The sequence below is a fragment of the Argiope bruennichi genome, chromosome X2 (assembly GCF_947563725.1).
Source record: "Argiope bruennichi chromosome X2, qqArgBrue1.1, whole genome shotgun sequence".
Taxonomy (NCBI): domain Eukaryota; kingdom Metazoa; phylum Arthropoda; class Arachnida; order Araneae; family Araneidae; genus Argiope; species Argiope bruennichi.
In genome coordinates, this window is record NC_079163.1 from 47,954,369 (window position 1) to 47,971,664 (window position 17,296).

The 17,296-nt window shown below is 29.2% G+C and overlaps 1 protein-coding gene across 3 annotated transcripts in view; it reads left to right on the forward strand.

Moving 5' to 3' along the window:
* The window catches only part of LOC129960081 (AF4/FMR2 family member 3-like), a 53,281-nt gene that overhangs the window by 18,120 nt on the left and 17,865 nt on the right, over window positions 1-17,296 (forward strand). For all 3 annotated transcript variants that reach the window (XM_056073175.1, XM_056073173.1, XM_056073174.1), the window contains 7 exons: window positions 5,116-5,159; window positions 7,077-7,173; window positions 9,304-9,455; window positions 9,558-10,475; window positions 11,443-11,731; window positions 11,810-11,952; window positions 13,392-13,455. In XM_056073175.1, coding sequence (XP_055929150.1) covers window positions 5,116-5,159; window positions 7,077-7,173; window positions 9,304-9,455; window positions 9,558-10,475; window positions 11,443-11,731; window positions 11,810-11,952; window positions 13,392-13,455 — 1,707 coding nt within the window. The remainder of the gene's footprint in view (window positions 1-5,115; window positions 5,160-7,076; window positions 7,174-9,303; window positions 9,456-9,557; window positions 10,476-11,442; window positions 11,732-11,809; window positions 11,953-13,391; window positions 13,456-17,296) is intronic.

Consider the following 17,296-nt stretch of genomic DNA (forward strand, 5'->3'; position numbering starts at 1 on the left):
AATTCAAATAAGTTTGATGAAATCTGTATGAAAAGAAGTCTTATGAAAATAAAAACTGGAGACGGATATATCCATCCTTTTGATCTATAATGATGTCATTTTAAGATCCACTATAGTGATGTTTGATGTTACAATTTTCTATCAGATAGATCAATAACAAAGAAATAGTAAATATGCTTGAATATATTTTCAAATATATTTATACTTAAACATACTTCAAATTTATTTTTATGAAATGTTTCATTCTAATTAGATCTGATAAAGATGAATACTTTCATTTTGTGAAAAAGTGTTATATATCTTTGATGGCGAATTAAATCAAATGAAGCTCTGCAATAATTTCATGAGAAATACAATGACATATTTTTGGAAAATTAATTAATATTCCTGATTTTCCATTCTATGTAGTCTATTATCATTTTGTGAGACTTAAAATACTATATTTGTTATTACCAATTTCAGTTACAATATCCCAACATAAGTTTTGGAGGAAAGAAATAACTATCATCATGGGATGTTGGCTTCTATTTCTAAGTGAGATAAGCTGGGAAACCAGATAATAATAAAAAAAAAATTCTTCAAACAATTTTCTGCTTGACAGTGAGTCTTCTATAATAGCCTTGAGCTAAACAGGTGTCTCCTTTGTATATTATCAACTCATTAAAAATACTAGCAATTTTGTGGTTTTTAAGGAGGGTTGGTGGGAAACTTAATGAATTTCTGGATCTGAATTTCTTTAGTTCAGATCAGTAATCAGATTCTCATTACTTCAAACCACTAAGTATTTGAAGTGACACTGATTTATTTTTTGATTTACTCATATTGGTTAATGTTATAAATGCGAGTGATAAAGTTCAGCAGTTGCTCTCATAGGTTGGCATATTTTCAGATTTCTACTATCTTTGATACATGTTATGTGTAATGCCATTTATTTTAATTTTGTAATGCTTTTGTGCAGAGCTGAAATTAGCACAAAAGTATATGGAGAGTTATTCCTGTAACTCATACAAGAAAATTCAAAGCCTATTCCAGGAAATGTTTCCAGATAAAAGTTTGCAGAAAAATTCGCCATTGGACTGACAGATTTTTCATACTTAATTTCATTTGGCATTGCTCCATACATTAAAAGGATTTTATTTAAATATTTGACTGATCTCAATATGTATCTAATTTTTGTCTATTGTTTACACATCTTTGCAAACAAACCAAATGCATTTTTACGTTTGGTTTTGGAATGAATAAAAAAATCAGGAAATAGAAACCAGACACTTGGCTTCAATTTTTATTGGTCATTCTATAACCTAAAATATTTTAGGAGAATTTTATAATTCTACTGAAAGACTGGATACCAGAAAGATTTATTTTTCTGAATGGATGGGTCCATTTGTAAACTAAACATTTTTTGATTTAATGAATAATGAAATGAATAGGAGACTTTTCAGCAATATTCATGAATGTAGGCTGCTGTAGCCTGCATATTATCAAAAAAAATTTTTAGGTATGGCAAAATAGCATCCACATGGGATTTTGTCCTGTTTTTGTCTAGGCTTTATTATTAACTACATTCAAGGATTCACTAGCTAGAAAAGGACTATTTAAGATTTTTAGAGTGGGAAACTCTCCCAAAAATTTTGCAAAACCAGATGGCTCAAGAATGTAACTGCTGCTCCATGAGCAATAGAAATGTGGAATGACTTGGTGTTATATGTTGAGAATATTGAAAAAGCAAGTTTCTTACACAGAATCTGAGCCATATAAATATTTTGCAAAGTATAAAAAGATTCAACCTTTCCTGCCAGACTGAGGTGTTTTTTTTTTTTTTTTTTTGTATTTTTGATGGAAATTATGTAACCAATTCTAATGTTCTGCCAGAGACACTGTTTACTTTTGCTATTTTTGGCAAAAAGTATTAAAAAGATGCTCACTGACAGTTTTAAAATTTTTCAATATCAAGAAAAGAATTTTTTTGTAAGTGGAAGGAAACAATTCTGGAAGCATTATTTTAAAATTTGATTTTTCAAAAAAAAAAAAAAAAAAATCATATGGTGATATTAGCAAAGTTAGTATGAACTTCAGCGAGGATAGAGTGCTGAAAGCTCTTCCTTTTCAATTCACACTACAAAAATTTCAGAAAAACAGAATTCAGTTAAAAAAAATTTTAGAAAAAGAGGCTGAGATAGTTAAAGCTCAAATATCAGGATTTTGCCATGCTTGTCCTTTTTCAAGTTCCAGAGCAGTTTTCTGTCAACTATATACCTGTTAGGAATATAAGGTTTTGGGGTCCAAGAAGGATAGAAGAACAATCACATTCTTGCATAATGATGAAAACCATTGTTTTTCATCTTGTGCATTGCAAGTAATTATAAGAAAAAAAATATGATTCTATTTTAATAAAATTTAAAAACTTTTTGCTTGCAATTCAGTAGAATGTTAATTTTTGAAGTGTTTATGAATTGAATTGATATGATTTATTAAGTTATTTCGAAGATTAGAAATCTTATCAGAAATTGTGGAAGTTTATTCACTCTAAACCTTCCGGCATTTCACCGATACATTGGAACTGCCATTGGCAAACGGTAATTTGACTTTGTGTGTTAAGTTTAGTGTTAAGATTTTGATGATACTATTCCATAACTGAAAGGGGCTTTTCTTAAATAAAAATATTGAGGTTGAAAAGCTTAAAGAAGAAACATATATGCTAAATTTTTTATTTTAAATAAGTTAGAAAAATTTGGCAGAGTAGAGCATTTCCAAATTACTGAAGAACTTAGAGTAAGCATTCATTTTTGACATGCAATCTATATTTATGGAAAACATGGAGATAAAGAATTGCAATTTCAAGCTTCTGAAAAAAAAAAATAAGAAAATACTTTATAAATGAAGTGGCTGATTCAACTTCAAAAGGGATTAAAATTGAAGAGATGGTTTCTGTGCGAGAATAGTCTGCAAATAAACTTGTAGAGAAGAAGTAGAAGGAGTTTCAGTATATAGCTGAATTAAATAGTTTTAGGAAAATAGCTAAAGAAAAAGCAAAAGAAATGAAAAGGATTAATGAAAAAAATTGTGGCTTTAATAGAGCATCTTAAAATGTTAACGTATTTTTAAAATCATGTTTCCCAATTCATTTGTTTAAATGTAAAAAAAAAAAGCTTGTGATTTTTATCTGTTTCTTGTTATTTTCCCCTTAATTCTGTTAAGAAATTGTCTTAAGTCAGGCATCATTCTTATGGGATTAATATATATATATTTTTTTGATAAATTTTATTTCAGCTGAAGTGAGAACTCAGTATATGATTTCTATTAAATTGTTATCTAGTAGTGGCCATATCATGGCTAACAATAAAGAAGCTTACATTATATTCTTAAAACTCTGTTTGAACTGTAAAATTCAATATTTTATTAACTGGAAGAGGAGCATAATAGGCACTTCTAGTGCTCTTCATTTAAGCATCTAGAAGTAATAAGTAAGAAAGCTATGGCTCATTTAAACATTAATAATGAAATGATTTGATTTACGTTTATTATTTGCATTTTTATTTGATACGTATAATATGTAATGTCCTTGCTTTTTTTTTTGTCTTCAATTTGAATGAGATCTTGAGTTAGATTGATAGTCATTGGCTAGTTCTTCATCAATAACTTCTTTATCTTTTTTATTAATTGACCTTTCATCAGTTGATTAGTAATTTTTTTAATCTTTTCATTTCAAATTTTTAGCTCAAATAGTGATACATTTTAAAGATTTACCTTGGTAGAAACATGCCTATGCACATTTAGCTTCAGAGGCCCAAACATTTTTTCTTATTTAAAAAAATTCTTCAAGTGGCTGTGGTCAGCTAGTAAATGACTTTCCTTCGCAGCTGCAAATGAAACTGGAATTTTTCCACCGAAGTTTGATTACCTGTAATATATTTTTTGGAGCCCAATAAAGCCCATTATACATTCTCCTGTGTTATGGAAATCAAATAAAAAAATTCTCAATAACAGAATGGTATCTACATTATTCTCAGTATCAGTTTACTCAAACTTCTCTAAAGATCTGTTTTTTCATGAACAGCTTAAAAATTAGACTAAAGTAGATCTATGAGGAGTAAATAGTAAACTAATTCTACAGCTTTTAAAATTTAATTTGCTTTTTCTAATTTCAAAAGCTGTTCTCTAGTAAATATGTTTTTTAAACAGATATTTTAGAAAATTTGCTTATTTTTTAGTCATTCGTCTTCTAGTTTTTATGGTAGTTAACGTGTCAAAAGAACCCAATGTAAGGCACCTTTAATATTTTAGAAAATTTAACTTATAAATTAAATTTTGCTTGTTTGAAAGACTTTTTTTTGGGGGGGGGGTCAATTTTACCAATACTCAGTTTTAATCCTTTTTGGTAGACTTAAGTCGATATGTGGCAAAGAAATTCCATTAAAAAATTCATAGTAAAATCACTGAAGGGACAAATCTCTTTTTCTTTTGTGCTTGTGTCATGATGTAGATTGACGCATAGTCTTTTTGTTTCTCCCTTGTTCATAATATGCCATCTGTGTTAAATTTCAAAATTATATTCTTTGCAGCCACTCATCTGCAAAATTATTTCCCCCCCCCCCTCCCTGCCCAAGACTTAGTATTACAGTATTAGTTAATTATTTTGAAGTCTTTGACTTTGCTTCAATCATTTAATATAAACCCTTCTGAATTCTAGTTAAGTGCTCGGATTGACAGGTTATACCTTACAAAAATTCTGTTATGTGCTTATTTAAAGAACAATATATCCATAAATATTGAACCTTTCAGTAGGGATTCTATAAACAGCTGAGCAAGGCAAACAATACTACCAGGCTATTCCTACAAACAGTTTTAAAATATTTCAAAATTTGGTGCTTTGCCATTAAGGATTATCATTAAGTTTGATATTGCCATAGATTATTTATGTACTTTATGTGAAAATTTGTTCATTTGTTGTTAAAACATTTCTTCATTCAGTTGTAAGTAATCAAACTTTAATTTATAAAGTATTACATGTATGAATTTGTCATGTCATAACTTTGATCCTTGATATGGAGTGTTAAATATTCTGTTTCTCAATAATATGTAATCAATATTTATTTTCTGTTTCCCCTCCTTTAGATTCCTACATTAAAAAAGTGCCCTGAGATGCAGCTGCCAGATAAGTAAGAATTCTTTTGTTTGCAGTTGCATTTTATTTTTAAGGATTTTCTACATTTTCAGTCTCTTTTTGTTGTTGGTATCTTCCTGATTTTTCACTCTATTCATGAAGAAGAAATTAGACTTACTGTAACTTGCAATAAATTTGTATTATGATTTAAAATTGAGATTATTAAAAATGTTTTAAAATTTAGAAAACAAATTAGTAATGATTTGAATCATATTTGTTTATTTGTGAAACATAAATTTATCATGTATATATATATATATATATATATATATATATATATATATATATATATATATATATATATATATATATATATATATATATATATATATTAAATCTCTAATGTCAATTTCTTTTTAACTTTCAAAATTTAAATTGATGTTTTCTAAATTGGTTACTGTGCTGGAAATACGCAGAATGATTCTAATGTCTGCATATTTTATTTTATTACTTGGTTTGATTTAAACTTAAGTGAGTGTGTTTTTATTATTTCTTTCAACTTTGATGGTTTTTATGTTTAGCCATTTTTATGTTTTTTGTATGACCTTTTTTTTTATGCTACTTTTGAAAAGTGTTGTTCAATGCTAAAGTTTATCAGCATACAAAGAAACTAAATGCTTGAATTTGCTCACACGGTATTATTAGATAAGTAATAGAAAAATATCAGTATTGTTTTCTAAATGATGAAATGTTTTTAATGTTAAGGACAAGTAATATTCATTTTATAGATAAATTCATACATTCTATTTTTTTTAGATTTCAAATTTCTGAGGCTGTGACACAAGCCTCAGAATGGTGTGTCACACTGATTATCCATAATGTATTACTTATTCTTACTTTGAATTTTAGATCCATGCTAACCAGTTCCCTTTCTTCATACCTCATTCAGATATAATATATTGTACAGTTAACCTTTTCTTTGTGATGCTGAACTGTCATTTTACATCATCTAATATTTCATCTCGCAGTATTTTCACTTTTTGTGCTTGATGTGTTTACTTATGTTTTCTTGCTATCTGTCACCCAGATAGAATCTGGTAATTGGAAATCAAATTTGCCTTAGTACTGATGATGCTGTACTGCATCATCAGTACTAAGGCAAATGCAGATTTGATTGTTGTTTTCCAGAAACTATGTTGATGGTGGTATGATAGCATATTAATTATTTTTGAAGATTTTGTTATTTTTTTAACATTTTTATGATATTGTTTGTTTAGTGTAATCTATGGGTAAGTATGACATCTTAAAGTTTTGAAATAACATTTATGTAACTTTCAAAGACTTTGTTGTTTCAACAGTTATGTAAAATGTTTGATTTGCTATTATAAATGTAATTTGTATTGATGCGTGCACTTGATTAAATGTGTATTAAAATGATAGGTGAAAAAGAGAATTGCTTCAAATTCATGAATGTCATACAATAGTTGTTTCAAATTATGTACATAATTTAAATGATTATAACGAAAAAATAAATGAAAGATTGTTTACAATAATGCTTAGATTAATTCTTTTTTAACATTAATGTGACTGTAAAAAATATTTCAAAAATATATATCTTAATCAAAATTTATTTGCATGGGTTAATGTTTAATTTGATTAAATTAATATTTTATTTAAGTTTATCATGGCAGATTTAGGTAGAATACTGCTTTCTAATTAATTGGATGCTGTTTATTGCTCTTTTCTGTGTTTTTTAAAATTTAGGGATAATTTTTTTGTTATGGACTATCTATTTGTTACTGTTAGTGAGTATATGTAATCATGTACGTTTTTTTTTTTTTATTTTATATGAAACAAACTATATTGAACTACATATGGAGATTATAATTGTAGTAAATGTCAAAATATGTAATTATTAAGAGGGTTTGGTGTAAACATTGTAAGTAATTAACATTACCTTTTTGTTGTTTAGTTTATCTGAAATAACTAATCAAGATCCACCACCTTTGCTTGATGCTATGCAGACTCCATCATATAATTATTCAAGTCCCTATGGAAAGGATAATATGGTATGTCAATATAAATGAATTTGTTTTATATTTTTGAAAGCTTCAAGCAACTTAACAGGAATAAATAGTCATATACATGTGTAATATGCACAATGCATTCTTAAAATTACTTTTTAAAAATAAGTTGAATTTAAACTTCACTTTGAGTTTTTTTTTTTTTTTTTCCCCTCAAAATTTTCAAAGTTTACACATGCAGAAACTAAAATCTAAATTTTGTATTATCCCCCTTTATTATCCCTGTTTGAAGCTTTATGACTTTTGAATATGTTTCTGCGCCCCCTTTCCTCCCTATTTTCTGTTTTCTTATTTGGAATGTTTTGCTCTCTGGTTATAAATTTTTAATAAAGAACCTTTAGAAACATCTCTAAAAAATTTCACTTTCTGCTTGCTAATCATGAATATACACGATAATCATTTTCTTGAAGGAGACCTAACCTAAAGCATTTTTTTTTTTTTCATTAGCAAAACTTCATATAAAATGCTAGTCACCTTAAGCAATGTTTGTATTTAAATTTGACTTCTTTGATCGGCAGTTAAATTTTGTTAGGCTTAACAAAGAATGATCTTGGCTTTGTGTTTTGCACCAGAAGGTTTTTACAATTGTGTTTTTATTGATTTTTCTAATACTTGAGCTTATTCGAAAACGAAAGTAAATTATCTAATTTGGGAAGTTCATTAGAGCTTAAGCTAGATTCATAATATTGACGTAATTGTTTGCCTAATTTACTAAAACCAATTTTTAAAATTAGTACATCTAAAAGACTATTTCAAATATGTTCTTGAATTTTTTAACCTGTCAATGCTTTTCTTCTCATTTAATTTTCTCCTATCTTTAGCAGATTCATTGGTTAATGTTACTGCTTCTAGAATGTCATTAATATGAAGTTATACTAATAAACTTTTGCTTTCAAATTGTTTAATCAATGCTTTAAATTGTAAATTGAAAGTATCATAAAATGATTAATTCCTTTGTAGAGCCAGATAATGAAGAATTTATGTAGTGTAATTTTTGTCCTTGCAACATTTGACTATTTGATGAGATTAAGTTGTTAAATTAAAATTTGTAATTATTCCTTCCTCATATTTTCTTGAAGATTTTGGAAGAAAAATTTCTGGCAATTTAATAGTTGGAATGTCTGACTACCAAACAATACTTTGCTTGGAAGGTACTGTGTCTTTTTGTAGCAACTTGAGTTTAAAAAAAAAAAAAAAAATCTTTGTGACATTTAGTATTGTTTCACTAAATTTCTGGCTTTCATTTTTTTTAACCATAATGATTTGGATCTGATATAGTTGCTTCTGTTTTAACATTCAAAGAATTTAATAAATTGTCTTTGGTGTTTAACTGTTCCAAAAGTTTATTAAAAGAATCTTTCTTTCATTTCCGATTCAATGGAATTATCCAAATCTAATATTTTTCTAATGCCATCTCTAAAGAGTAGTTTCTATTAAAATTTTCTAATTTTTTCATAGCTGCAATTAAAGAAGAAAATAAAATCAGAAAATTGTCCCACATTGTTGATAATCCTATGAATATGACCTTATTGTATTTAATCCATCCGTACACACTGTTGAATTGGAGAGAACTGTCCTATTTAATTCACTTGTACACATTAACACTTTATATCCTTTTTGAAGCAAATCCAATGGAACACATTGTACTTTTTTTTTTTTTAAATATGATCCCCCAGTTTGGTTGACCAGAATATTTCTTATAGTGATATTCTTTGAAATTAGTAGTGGACTGTATAATATGTATACAGTTTATTGAATCATTTTTAAATGCAACACTTTAGAAAGCATCATGTTTCAATATTGCAATGTGAGGCAGAAATACTTCGTGAGCGAGCATAGATAGAATTGAACCCATAAAGGAAATTTCAGCGTTGCAATTTCACAGACAAGTAAACAAAGCTATTTGGGAATTCGTTCAAGAGATATGAGGATGTTGGTGCAAATATACTATAACTTTATTTGTCTCTGAAGAACAATAACTGGTTTGATAATTTGCATGCTAATCTCTTTTATATAAAACACATATTCAAACTCTAATCCTAGATTCTAACTTGTGTGTCCAGGTGAATTTGATAAAAGGATTGTACTTTAACCATCAGTTTTTCTATGTTTTAGAATGATGTCAGTGTAAATGATGAGAGTTCCAAATATAATTTCAAAAATAAGGATGATTCAAGTTTTCTGTTAGAAACAATTAGTCATCAAGCTCAAATGAAATTGAAGAAACAGACGAAAAAGAGAAAGAAAAAGAAAATTTTGTATGAGAGGTCAGATTTCTTCTTTTTTCTTTTGTTTATTTTGTGATTCATAATTTTTTTCCTTTTTCTTTAAATATTTTATTTTAAAATTATTGCAATTATTTTGTTTAGTCTTCCAGTTCCTGAAGTTTTGACCTTATCTGCCAGTGCTCAAGATCCTAACTCAGTGGATGCAAAAATTGGCTCATGCCAGTTAAAAAATGGAATTATTAAAATACGTCTCAGCAAACTGCCAGATAATAAAAAGGACTTGACCGAAAACAATTATGAAGTATCTTTTTGTGAATCAGATGCCCTTAAGAAATGCAAAACTTTGTCAGTGCCTTTAAGTCCATTAGCTCCTGATGTTTACTCTGCATATTCTATTCCTTCTAAAAAGAAAAGCCATTCTTCCAGTAAGAACAAGCATGCAGTGAAGAAGAAAAAGGGACCAGAAATTCTACCTGAAACAGAAGTAACTAGTTCCATGAACTCTACACAATGTTTTAACTTGGACATCAACGAGAAACCTGAAACTGATGATAAATTGAATGTTGATGTTTTATCAACTGTCAGAACTGAAAATTTAGAAGCAAGTAAGAATGACAAAGAGCCCTTCAATGAAAGTATAGACACCAATTTCACTAATAAATGTAATATTTCACAGCCTGAAAATACTGATAATGTTATCACAGAAAAACTTGCAAGTGTTGAAGAAGAACAAATAGTTGTTACAAATGAGGGAAATGAAATTCACTTGCAAACATCTATCAGCCAATCTGAAACTATTAACTCAAAAATTTTGTGCTCCATCAATTTGTCATTAATTAATAGATTGCCTGAAAAAAGTGACACATCTAATTTTCTTAATGATCAAATTTCAAACAGTTGTTCCATAGAGGATAAAGAAGAATACTTGAAAGATTCAAGCATACAAGAAAACAGTTCAATAGATGGTGCATTCTGTTCCTCAAAAAAGATCTCATCTGACATCAAGAAAGAGATGTTAACTCCTCCAGATTGTGACTTAACTAGAATCGAGCACCATGAGTAAGTTAAATGCATCATTTAAAATTTATTTCTAATGCTTTTCTTCAATCTTTAGTTTACAGGAAGCAAAAATTTTACAGTATTATTTTAATGTGATATTAAAATAGTATAATGCTTTCCTTCCTTTTCAAGTCATTGGAAAGTAAGATATGTTCTTTTTTGACTACTTGTGAAATTATTTATCTTTCTTTGCTTACCATAATATATGTAATCATACAGCCTGCAAAAAAGAAATAAAATAAAATAAAATTTTTTTTAAAAAGTAAAAAAAAAAAAAAAAAAAAATCATTTTTATTACTCACTATTATTGCAATATTTAAATTTGTCTTTTGATTTAGTTAAGTGTCTATTTTAAACGTGTAATTTAGATTTCTAGTAAGATTCATATTTGCCTTTACATTTGAAGGGCTAACATTGGAAAATTTGAATTCATAAGTTATAAGATACAAAAGAAACCTGATATATACAATGGGAAAATCTCAGAAGTTGTCTCAAATTACATTTATGTAGAAAATATCATTCTTCCTTGTAGTTTTTATGTTTCATAAATTGATTTGATGGCTTTTCATTAAATGTTAAAATAAAGTGCATCTAAATATTTGTATCAAATTATTTGTCTAAATATGAATCATTAATAGATTTATATTTTAATTTTCATGTTCATTTATGGAAGTGTTAGGAAAGAGTAAATATAATATTAAATAAAATTCTTTATTCATCTTCCTATGCATAAGTAAACCTCACATATACTGATTTTAAATTTACATCTTTATTCTCAATTTGCAAAATCAAATATACAAAGGCAGTTGAATTGATATTTCATTATATGTTTCTTTGTACATGCTTCTCTTCAGGTATTGAATGACTGATTTTTTAAAAAAATTTTGTCTTCTATAAATGAAAGTTTATTTGCATGAATTTAACTTTAAAACATTTATTTCTGAATTTTTAATATTTTCTTCTGTAGATCAGAAATCATACATTCTCCAACGGGTGTTCAAGATAACAACAAAGATGATTCTTGTCCAAATCTGACTCCTGCATACTCTTTTGAAATTAATACTGAAGACACCTGTAAGAATTCTTGTGAGAATTTATCAGCAATTCAAGAGTCAGCATTGTGCTCATCTGCAAATAATTTACTTTTTGATCATCAAGATGATCATTCAACCAAAGTAGATACATCTGTATTGTTGAACAATTCCCATGCAAATAAAGTGAAAATTGAAGTACCAGATGCCATACTTGCAAATCATGTAAGCATTTTTTTTTTCATTCCATGTTTGCAGAAATGTTGTTTCTGTAGTCTTGTTTGAATGCTGTTATTCTTATAGGAAAGATGGAATGAATATAAGGAATATAAATGGTGTCGAGATTTTACTGATGCTGTTTATGATAATGGAAACCTGCTATTTAAAGAAAAAATAGCATATAATGTGGGAAATCATGGCCTGTGGCAAGACCCTGAATTAAAAAAGTAATTGTATACTAAAATTTCTTATTCTTCATGATGTTACTCTTAAATCTTATAATGTTATAAATTTTTGATTTCTTAGTAATTTTCTAAGACAGCAACAACAAAAAAAGTGCATGCTTCTCAATGCAATGTTTTTAGTTACTAGATTTGATTTTCATGAAATTTAGGCATCTTTTATTATGAGTTTTAACTATGAGTGCATCGATTCCACATGATGCTGATTTATCTTCCTCAGTGGAATTCAAACTCGTGAAAGATTTTATTTTCATCATTTGGCCACATCAAGATTTTTATTGATGACCATTCTTTTTGTTAGAGTAATATTTAATAATAAAATCGTGGACCGCGAGGGTATTGCGTTAAAGCATCGGCTATGTGACCAGAGGGCTCAAGATTCGAGAACCACCATGTAAGCGGATCTGGTGCTTGCAAAATCCTTCGGAACCAAATGCCCCCTTGTTGGTACGGTGCATTGCAGAAGTTCTGAGAGGGGGTTCCAGTTCAGATGTTGTCCTCGTCATTTGGTATTACTAGGTCGATCCATAAGTAGCCCTAGAGCTTCTTTAAAGCGGATGTTAGTGTAACTAAACTAAAAACAATAATAAAATTTTTATTTATAAATATGTCAACTTGTAAATATCTTTGATGATTTTTAATTTTTAAAGCAATTAATGTTAAGAATATCAATATAGTTCATAATATTAAAAAAAAAAAAAAAAAAAATTGAACTTTGAGGTGTAAGTTAAAGTAATCTCACTGTATATGATCAAGTTTCCAATTTCTAACAAAATTTAAGTGTAACAGATGCTTAGTTGCAATTGGATTGAGTTTGATTGAGTTTGCTTCTTATATTGTAATTCTTTCTCTAATTTTTGCATTCCCCCCCTTCAAAGTGTTCTTTTAGTACTTTATTTTTAATAAAGGTTGGTTTATACTTAATCAATTTTTAAATTACTTTTTTGTGTTATGTGTATTATGCATGGAATAACCTTGGTCTTTAGTCCTGTGTGTTTTAAAGGTGATTGTGTTTTTAATTAAATATTTACAGATCTTTTTTCTTGTCTGTCTTTGAAATGTTGAAGTGAACTATAAAACAATATAACTTTTCTAAATGTGTATGCTGCCGAATTCGGAAGTAATTACTACCAGAAAAAAAAATGAAGTTATCCCATTTCTATAGTTACACTCTTCTGTTATGATGTAAAGCTATAATAAGTTATAGTTTGTTTAGTTCGTATCATATTTGCTTGAAAATTTGTAATGATAATAATAATTAATAATCATTCTCATTATTCCTGAGAATCATGTAGTGTGCTATAAAGAAAAAAAAATTATTTATGAGACTTGAAATGGCTAGATCTCCCTTTTAAGTTTATGCATCTGATTAAGATATATTTAATGAAATTATAATTATACACTTATATTATATATAATTGCAGGCAGTATTCTTCTGAATACTATCTTAATGAAGCAAAGAAGTTAAAGCATCAGGCTGACAAGGAGGTAACTATATACTATTTGTAATTTCTTTTTCAATTTAGATTTGGCCATAATTTTTTCTATCTTTCATCCCTGTATCCTTCTATTATTAATGTTATTTCTAACACGATTTTCTGTATATCTATTTTGATCAAAAAGTGTCTTTTTACACCTTTCAATGTAAATGATTGTCAAATTGCCCAAATTTCAAATTATCGCTTAAATACAGATGATTTGATCAATATATTTATTGGTACAATGATGCATATTTATTAGAGAGTATCAGGTTATAAATTCTAGTATAATTAATCTAGTTTCTACAAAATATAAATATGAATAAATGTAATGTAACATGTTTTGTATTACCAGGAACAATAATTAAAAAATGTTATCCATATTTTAAAAAAATTATTAGGAAGATGAATAAATATTATTATGTTATTAACTTAACAAACTTTCAGTCTCATGTCTTCTAATTTCGTACTTTTTATAATGCATTCTATAATATTATTGTTAAATAGGAAATGACCTGCAGTGCTTACTTTGCTCATTCTAATGTTTCATTTAGCATATCCTGTTGTATGTTAGCATATCCAAATACATTTTTGAAAACTGTATGAAGAGGTGCTCTGCCCGGAGAGAAACTTTTTTCGACCATTTTCTAAATTGTTCTATCAATAGCAATTTCATATTTTGCTGTTCATTGCGTTTTTCGCTATTGTCTTCAGAATCCAGCAGTCTCATTCTCTTTTGTCCTCTATTTACATATAAATTGTCTTCCTCTTCAATAGTTTTGGACTAATAAGGTTCATAATCACTATAGAATTCATGGTTATTTCAAAAGAGCCATTCATCTCATCTTCATTTTCAGTTTATGAGCTTCCATCAATTTCAGAGCATTTTTCTTATATATTTCAATATCTTCTTCTTTCTTGAGATTCGGGATAGTCTTAAAAACAAAACTATTAATAAGGTTTGGTTATTTATATTGTTTCGTGAAAAAAAAATTAAAAGAATAATTGCCAGTATTGCTGTTATGTAAAAATTCTTAGTAGCTACCAGCTGCTCTAGCACTTTGAATCAGTTCCATCAGACACATCATTTAAAATACTTGCTTTATTTGACACAAGCACAAAACATGAACAAAAAGACACCTCAATACAGCAAACGTTACAGTTATTTACAAGTCATCACGATACACCCACGCTGCCGAATTACACACATCATTCAATACTGAGTTTACTGCCGTTCCTTTTCAGATTTATGCTTAATTGCTTGCGCAACATTCTTCCCCCTTTGAGGGTCGATGTGACATTCAAACCTATAACTCACTCAATTTAAGAGATCTAATATTTCGGGTGTTTTAATACATCTTCCAGATCTGGTGTATTTCTTTACAATTGCATTAGCAGATAAGGTATCAGTTTTCAAATTTGGATTTGAGACACAAGAATCACACCCCTCACCATGTTTCATATTTATTTGAGGATCACTCGACCGAATTTCCAGAGGAAATAGGCGTTGGATCGGACGCACCATGCACCCCTTTTAGGTCTTTAAGCTAACCGTTCTTACCTTACCATCTTTTCCTGGAATCAGCTCAATGATTTTAGCCAGAGGCAACAATAAACGTTTCTTTGTATCGTTTGCCATCTAGAACGATTTCGCTGAGCCGAGGTTCTCGGACACAATTTTTGTCTTTGTTCCGTTGAACCAATTGGCTAAGATATTCACACCTAAATCGTTGCCTCAAATCATTCAAAAGTTTTGAACGAAACCTAATTCTCATTTGAAAATTACTTTGATCAATCGCCACAAAATCCGTAATATCCGAACAACGATTTTCGATTAAAAACATGGAAGGAGTGAGAGATACTAATTCCCATGACTTTTCTAAAATAACTGTCAAAGGTCTAGAATTAACAACTGATTCACATCCACAAATAACAGTTTCAAGTTCTTAAAAAGACATCATCGAATTTTCCAAAGTACGTCGCAATAACTCCTTAATAACACGAACAAGCCTCTGCCACGAACTGGCAGTTGGGGGTTGAATTTCCAAGACATTCTTTCCAAATTAGCTTTTCTCTGAATTTGATTTCAGTCCAATTTAGAAAGCTCATTATAAGATTTTTTAAAATTTGTTTCATTGTCGAAATAAATAGTTTTAGGTCGGCCACGCCTAGCAATGAAATGTCGCATTACTAGATTAAAAGACTCGGAGGAAAGTGATTTCACCAATTCGAGATGAATTGCCCTGTAAACGGCACAGGTAAAAAGAGCTATCCAAACGTTCTCTCTGTTTTTCAAAAACAAAGGCCCTACCAAAACAATACCTATAATTTCAAAAACAACTGAATCACTTACGCGATCTGGTGGTAGAGGCGTCAGTTCGTTTGACATAAGTTTGGAGCTAAAGCGTTTACATTTGACACATTCATACTAAACACTTCGTATAATCTTGCGAGCTCTTAAAATTCAAAATTTTAGCGAGCTCGTAAAATAGTTTGGATCAATTGTATACCAGCATGAAAGTTTTTGATGTGAACATTTTATCTAGTAAAAAGACACCATGCAACAAAATAGGAGCCAAAAAGGACTCATCATCTTTCCGAAATGTGATTTTGATTTTAACTCTGAATATACCTCTATCATCTTTAAATACAGATATAAATTTTAAGTCACTAACAGTCATTGTAGTAGTTCTATCACACATTTTTTAGCTTTATCTATTCCTACAAAAGAAAGTTTAGAATCATTAATATAAGTACAATTCTTCTGGCAGTTATTTACACAGCGCAAAAGATATACAAACACATTAATCATTCTGTTATAATTAGACATCTTTAGACAATATCAAGAAAAACAATCATTATCTACATTTATAATAACCAGATTTTTTACTTTCAGTATAAGCATCCAGGGGTTCACAACAAATTTCACTTTTTGGCCAGTTTTCAGATGCATCTTTTAACCATGTGGGGCCTTCCCACCACCTGGAACCCAACAACCGGCGAGCAGAGCACTCCCTAGACAGCATGTCAGCTGTGTTTAGAAAACCAGGAACATGTCACCATAACTGAAATTGTGTTTACTGTCTGATCTCTTGAACACGATTAGTTACAAAAACCGACCAATCACCATGTTCTTTGATCCACCATAGTGCAACCTTGGAATCCGCCCAAAATGTCACCTTTATATTCGGCAAATTAAGTGCACCAAGAATCGAATTGACAAATCTTGCACCTACGCAGAAGGCCATTAACTCCAACCGCGGAATGGTCAAAGGTTTTAGAGGTACTACTCTAATCTTTGCACGAATCAGCGAGACACTAGTTTCTGCTTCATGCACAATTCTGACAAAAACACATGCAGAATAAGCAACCCGGCTTTCATCAACAAAACATGCAATTCAGAACCCTCATTAAAAGGCATGAATCGGGGCAGACACACTTCTTTCAATAAATGCAATTCATTCACCCATTAAAAAAAATTTCTTAGATACATCAGGTGGCAGTTTAATATCCCAGCCAAATTTTAAGTTCCAAGTGACCTGTAACATTATTTTGGAGAGCAAAATAACAGCACACAATATTCCTATTGGGTCAAAAATCTTTTGTACTAAAGATATTAATCTCTTAGAAATTACAGTTTCACAAGACAGAACTTCTAAATCATTGTTACATCTCAATTTATCACCATCCAAATTCCATAAAAGGCCCAAAAACAGAAGCATCGCCAGAATGTTTCGAAATAAATTCGCTAGCCACATTACTCACCCAACCTCTCAGGTTGAAACCTCCCCTTGCCATCAACGTCTGTGTCCTCTCAATGAAAGATGCCTGATCACAAGGATAATTTACTC